Source organism: Chenopodium quinoa, unplaced genomic scaffold (assembly GCF_001683475.1).
Source record: "Chenopodium quinoa cultivar QQ74 unplaced genomic scaffold, ASM168347v1, whole genome shotgun sequence".
Lineage (NCBI taxonomy): Eukaryota > Viridiplantae > Streptophyta > Magnoliopsida > Caryophyllales > Amaranthaceae > Chenopodium > Chenopodium quinoa.
The window spans coordinates 412,750-418,831 of NW_018745659.1; the positions used below are offsets into that span (position 1 = coordinate 412,750).

The 6,082-nt window shown below is 45.0% G+C and overlaps 1 protein-coding gene across 1 annotated transcript; it reads right to left on the reverse strand.

Moving 5' to 3' along the window:
• Positions 1–3,874: 3,874 nt before the first annotated feature.
• LOC110717133 lies at positions 3,875–4,582 on the reverse strand. The gene has a single exon (XM_021895771.1). The coding sequence runs from the start codon at positions 4,580–4,582 to the stop codon at positions 3,875–3,877; it is 708 nt and encodes a 235-aa protein (XP_021751463.1).
• Between the last annotated feature and the right edge of the window lie 1,500 nt (positions 4,583–6,082).

A 6,082-nucleotide genomic window follows, 5' to 3' on the forward strand; every position in this document is an offset into this window, starting at 1 on the left:
CCATACACTACATCCGTGACAAATTATGTGTAACAATTAGGTATTTTTTGTGGGATATTCAAAATTTAATTGTTACACCATAAAGTACAACCAAGGTAGTATTAATAAGGGATTTTTCCCCAAAGTGAGCTTAAAACAAAAACTATTTTGCAAATTGGTTGTGTGGCAAAACTATTTACCAAACTAAGCTTCCAGGGTAAAACGTTGTCTGAGACAGCAGTTTATGTACAATTTTTTTTTGTACATAAAAGGCTGTCAGACAGCGTTTTTCTGCTTGACTGCAACACCAGCAGCCAGTAGGCTTTCTTCTCTAATATCTGCCCCATTTCTGCCCCCAACACACCACCCCCAGCCTTCAATAAGCCACCACCCTCAACCACCACCCCCACCACCAACCCCTACCGTCGACCACCACCAACCACCACCTTCCGCCACTTTCGACCACCCTTATGCACTTTGAAGCATTCCAACCACCCCCAACAACACTACAACCACTTCCACCACTAGCCCCAACCTTACCACCACCGTCGACCACCACCAACAGCACTACAACCACCATGAACCACCGCATTAACCACCACGGGCCATCGCTTCTACCCCATTTCTCATTATGGTGCCCAAATGTCTGCTGTTTGATATATATCGGCTTAGAAGGATCTATTTTGACTGACATAAGTCCGATTTGGACAAATAAGGAAATTAAACTTCAAACGACACACAGATTCATTCAAAAAACATTTATTATATTAATAATGTAAGTGTTATATACATCATTCTAGAATATCCGGCTACAACAAATACAATAGATAATACTATCCCGACTCATTTATTCGGGGTGACGGTTCTATATCTTGTCTGTCGTCCCTCCGTCTGACATGCCGCCGCCTATAATGAGTAATGGTGGTGAATGGGTCTCGAGGCGGTGGGGGAGTCTGCTGGCTGGACGATGGGTCCTCCTGGGTACCGCTTGGCACAGTACTGTGGATGATGTAATCCTCTGCGTCTCTAGGTGACGTAGGATCACCTCCACCGCTGCTCTGGCCGAGCTCGAACTGTGAATGGACGGAGTGGCCATCATAACTGTCCCGCTGGTGAAGGAGATAGCTGTGACCATATCTCTATAAGGTAGCGACGCTCATATCTCGCACCCGCTCGACCTGGGCTCTGGTGGGTCCATCTGCAATGGCGACTGATAGTTCATCAACCATCGCCACCATATCCGTCGCCTACAGTAATCATCAATTAGTAAGTTGTATGATATAGAAATTTAAAAATTGAGGACAATAAGTAGAATAAAAGAAACTCACATATTCGCTAATGATGTCATATGCTGGATGGTAATGTGTAGATGGTGGTGTGTAGCTGGGGTTGATGAAACGTCGTGTAATACGCCTGTACTACACCATGTACAGATCGTGAGGATCATTAACGCCCTGCATCGGATCACCTCTAACGACGAATTCCAACCGTTGTTGTCATAGCTCAAGGAAACGCCAATGCTCCAGTGACCAATTTGTCTCCCCTTTTCCCTGACGGTCAATGCCGTGAAGGCGTACACTAGTGTCAGACTGCTGGGGAATAGGCTGGCGTAGTCCAAACTGTCTCATGACTCGGTCGGGTAGGTGACTCTCCACAACCTCGAAATAGATCAGGGGGACCCTAGCACGCCACTCCACCTGATGATCCAGCAGATGTGCAGGCATGACATCAACCAAGTCAGGTACAAACAGATCCCATGTCATCTGCAATAACACAGCAACAGTAATATCATGAATAGGTTAGTCCACAGACAGTATACACAGTACATAAATGTTTACAAGTATCTTTTAAGTTACCACCTGATCCTCGGTGAGTCGGTCTAGGGCATCTCGGTAGTACGGAAGACCCCTCACCGCATGCGCATGTGTGAGTCTGGGGACCACTCACCTATGGCAAAAAATTGTTTTAGTTTGTCATCCAGCAAAATGAAACCGTTGGGGGCAAAAAAGAATGACAAATGTTACAAACCTGCAACCGTACGCCTCATCAGGTGTAGGGAGCGGTGGAGCGATGTACACCTAGTACTGCTCGTCCCGGTCCTGCTGCCCCCGACGATGTACAACAAGCCTACTTGGTCTGCCTACATGGATGTGCTCCCAAGCCCATAACTGTAATACCAAAATACAAAACTATGTTAAGTATAACGTAAGTCATTGCCAAACTAGCTTGTGGATAATTAGGTGGGTTACCTGAAGCACAATCAAAGGTCCTCCGATCTCGACTGAACCACGGTGGGAGGCTATACACAGGTGGCGATACAACGTCGCCAAACAGGCACTACCCCAGCTGTATCCACGAATATGGTCCCAGTCGTGGTTTAGCAGCTGTAGGTAAATAAGCTGGATATGGCTCCCGCTCTTGTTGCCGAACAACATGCCCGATATGAGCAGGAACAAGTATGCTCGAGCGTGTCTCTAAACCGTGGCGTCATCAGCGTCCGCAGGCGACGCACGGAAAGTGTCGCGTATCCAGCCGGTCCTCAACCCGGAGCCCCTGATGTCGTCGGGACCTGGCTGAACCCCGAGAACCCGAGCAACCAAACAAGCGGGATCGACTAACGCATGTCCAATCACCGCAGTCCCATGTATAGGATGGCGCGTGAGTATCGCGACATCCCGCAACGTAACGGTCGCCTCCCCAACAGGTAGGTGGAAGGAGTGCGTCTCATGTCTCCATCTCTCCACTAGGGCAGTGACAAGCGCTCGATCGATCTCTCTGAACGCCATCCGATGAATACCACCAAAGCCAGCGTACTCGACGTATGCAATAATGCGTGGATCGACAACCCTATCTACCATAACCCTAGTAGTGTAGTGCCTGCAAACCAGCATCTTCGCTACATCAACCTGAAAAATCATTGTATGACCGTAATTAATATTAGATAGTAAATCAATGTATCAAACAAAAGTACATGAAATAACGGATGAAATATTACCGTCTGGTCCCATATGTCGACGCTCCGATGTTTGTCCTATAGTTACAGGTCAAACACAATACCAACACAATGATCCAAATGCTATCTTCTCCTGTAACGGATGAAATAACAGGTCCGGGTGTCCTATCTTCTCCGTCCATGATATCTGTTCATTGAAAATGTTATATACCAAATACCAACACAATTACTGGATTAGCAATAAAACATAAGCTGGAGAAATTAAAGGCAAAGACAGAAAATTTCAAACGACATCCAAAGTAGAAAATAGAAATGATCCAAATGTTACAAATGTTACAAACTTTAGAAAATCTGATACAAAATAATTCTACTTTCTACTACTACAACAAATAACAAATACAAACTTAGGTCTTATATCGGTCTAGATGGACACGTTGTCTGGTTGTGACCCCCTGCTGGTGACATCGGCTGCATTTGCTCGGGGGACGGTTAGTCTCATCCATTTCATTGTGTATGCACTTTGACCTTAGCCGCCCTTTTCCACGTACCATACTACCGTCAGGAATGAGTTTAGGGCCGACGTACTGCGTCCAGGTTGTCTCGCAGGGGATAAGCCAGAATTGTGGTGCGTAGGTGTTCGTGTAGGCCTCCGATTGCAGCACAGGGTCCACCCACGGTCGCTCTGATAGTGAATACGTCACACAGACTGCTAGAACATGAGAACATGGGAGGTGGAATATCTTTGGTTTGTTGCATGTACACGTTCTCAACTGAAAGTTAACAGTATGTTTATGGCCTCCTTTACTACCAAGTCGCTCTCCCCTTTTGTTGTAACTTGGTAAATATGCAATCAGCGGTTATACGCATCCACTCTATGATATCTGGCTTTTGCGGTGTTCTTCTCTAGAATGGCAGTGACCTTTAGGGGGGGTATGCAAGTCCCTATTCAGACCTAGCCTCAGAAGACTCCCTTCTCAAAGTGAAATACTTGTTAACTCCGTGGAAAGTTAACTCGACAAGGGACATGATCGGTAGAAACTGAGCTCCCTTTAACACATTGTTAAATGTTTCAGAGAAGTTTGTAGTACATATCCTATATCTACGACCAGCGTCGTGAAAGAGAGACCACATAGTGAACGGGACTTGAAAAATATACTCCATGGCCTTGGTACATGCCTCACCGATGAAACACAGATCAGCTTGAAGTTTTCTTTCCTGCCTTTGGTATGCCGCAACCTTGAACATATCTCTCATTTCGTTACTTCGCACGTGAGTCTTCAAGTTAGAAGCTATGTGGCGAACACAAAACCTGTGATAGGCTCGCGACTCGATGAATCCAACGTTAGGATCATTCATTGCTGCAATGATCCCAAGATGTCGATCAGATATAACACAGAGGCCATCTCGTTGCGTGACATGAACCCAAATGCAGCCTAGGAACCAAGACCGGCTGGAAGTGTTTTCCCCTTCAACCACCGCAAATGATAGCGGAAATACTTGGAAGCTTGCATCCACACTTGTAGCAACCAACAGTGTTCCTTTGTACTTCCCGTACAAGTGCGTCCCATCGATACAGATAACAGGCATACAATGTTTAAAACCGTCGATACAAGGACCGAAGGCCCAAAACACTCGTTCAAACACTTCCATGTTGCTATAGTATACACCGTCCACCAGAGCTTTGTGTTTCCATACAACACACGTTCATGGGTTTGACTGTTGGAGTTCTTGCATGAAGTGCGGAAGTTTGCCGTAAGAACTCTCCCAATTCCCAAATATTTCAGCTATTGCTTTCTCCTTGGCATACCATGCTCTACGATACAAAACATCGAAATGAAATTGCTTGAAGATGAGTTCCCGTATGAATTCAAATTTCAAGGAAGAATCTTTCCGCATAAAGGACTTCACATACTCTGATATTATGGACGAATCCAAGTGCGGGTGATCAGTATATAGTACTTCAGTGACACAGTTCTTCCGGTGCGGGCCTTTGTACGTGACTAGGGTAAAGCCACGTGAGTGCTCACTTGATTTGGTACCCCGTAGCATCCAACCACATTTCTTCTTGCACCGCAAATGAAGGACACTCTTATTCGATGTCACTATGGTGTAGAATTGATTCCTCTATATGGAATACATCTTCACCATTTCTTGAAGCATTTTCTTACTTTCAAAATACATCCCCTTCTCAAATTCTCCCCCGGGAACAAACGATGTATGGATACCCGATTCGGCCCAATACTGATCAACTTCATAGTTCTCGTTTACTCGACTGAACCAAGGTACAGGAGTTCTAACTAGGGGCTCGCCAACTTCCATGTGTGCAGGTTCAACATCCATGTTCTGAAGTCCATCTTCCTCCTCTCCGCTCTCGGCCTCATCATTTGTATACACATCATACACAGACAATTCGTTATTCACAATAGTTTCAAGATGATTTGGCACAAGTTGAGACGACGATGCTTGAACATCATCTTGCATAGGCGAATAACTATACAATTGCACCGGTGAAGGTGTGATGGTGTTTGATGCCGAAGGCCCAACTTGGCCGGTCATTGCCACATATGCCTCCCATGTACAGGTGAAGCTATATGAGAATTAAACGGCATGTGAAATTGATCATCATGTAGCATTCGACTGAAAGATCCCATCCCATATTCAATTGATGGAATGTCGTGTGAGGGCACTTAGAAGGGCTCTACGTTATCACCGAAAATATATGTAGATTGTTGTTTTGGCCGAGTACTTTGTTGGGTACATATAGACACCATTTCTACATATATCTCAGTGGGAACACCCTTCATTGTAACAACGCTCCTCAAAGCTTTCAAATGTTTATTCGTAGAAACAGGTAACACTTGAACCCCATTGTCGGTCTCAAACCTCATTTTAATATTTAGTTTAATATTCCTTGGGTTTGAACCAATACTACTATGAACCTCGTTCATCAAATCATTGAAAGTCTTGTTCGGTTCAAGTGTTAGTGGTTCCATATTTCCTCCACTATACTTGACACGGGGTCCATCGAACAAAATTTCACCTCCCCACCGGCATAACAAAACTACATTTTGTGCAGCCATATTCTACATAACAACCAAAACACATTACACTTAAAGGCACTAAATCATCCCTAAATCGCCATAATTTAAC

Coding starts and splice junctions, on each gene's coding strand:
- LOC110717133 (XM_021895771.1), bottom strand. CDS start 4,582: ATGGAAGTGTTTGAACGAGTGTTTTGGGCCTTCGGTCCTTGTATCGAC.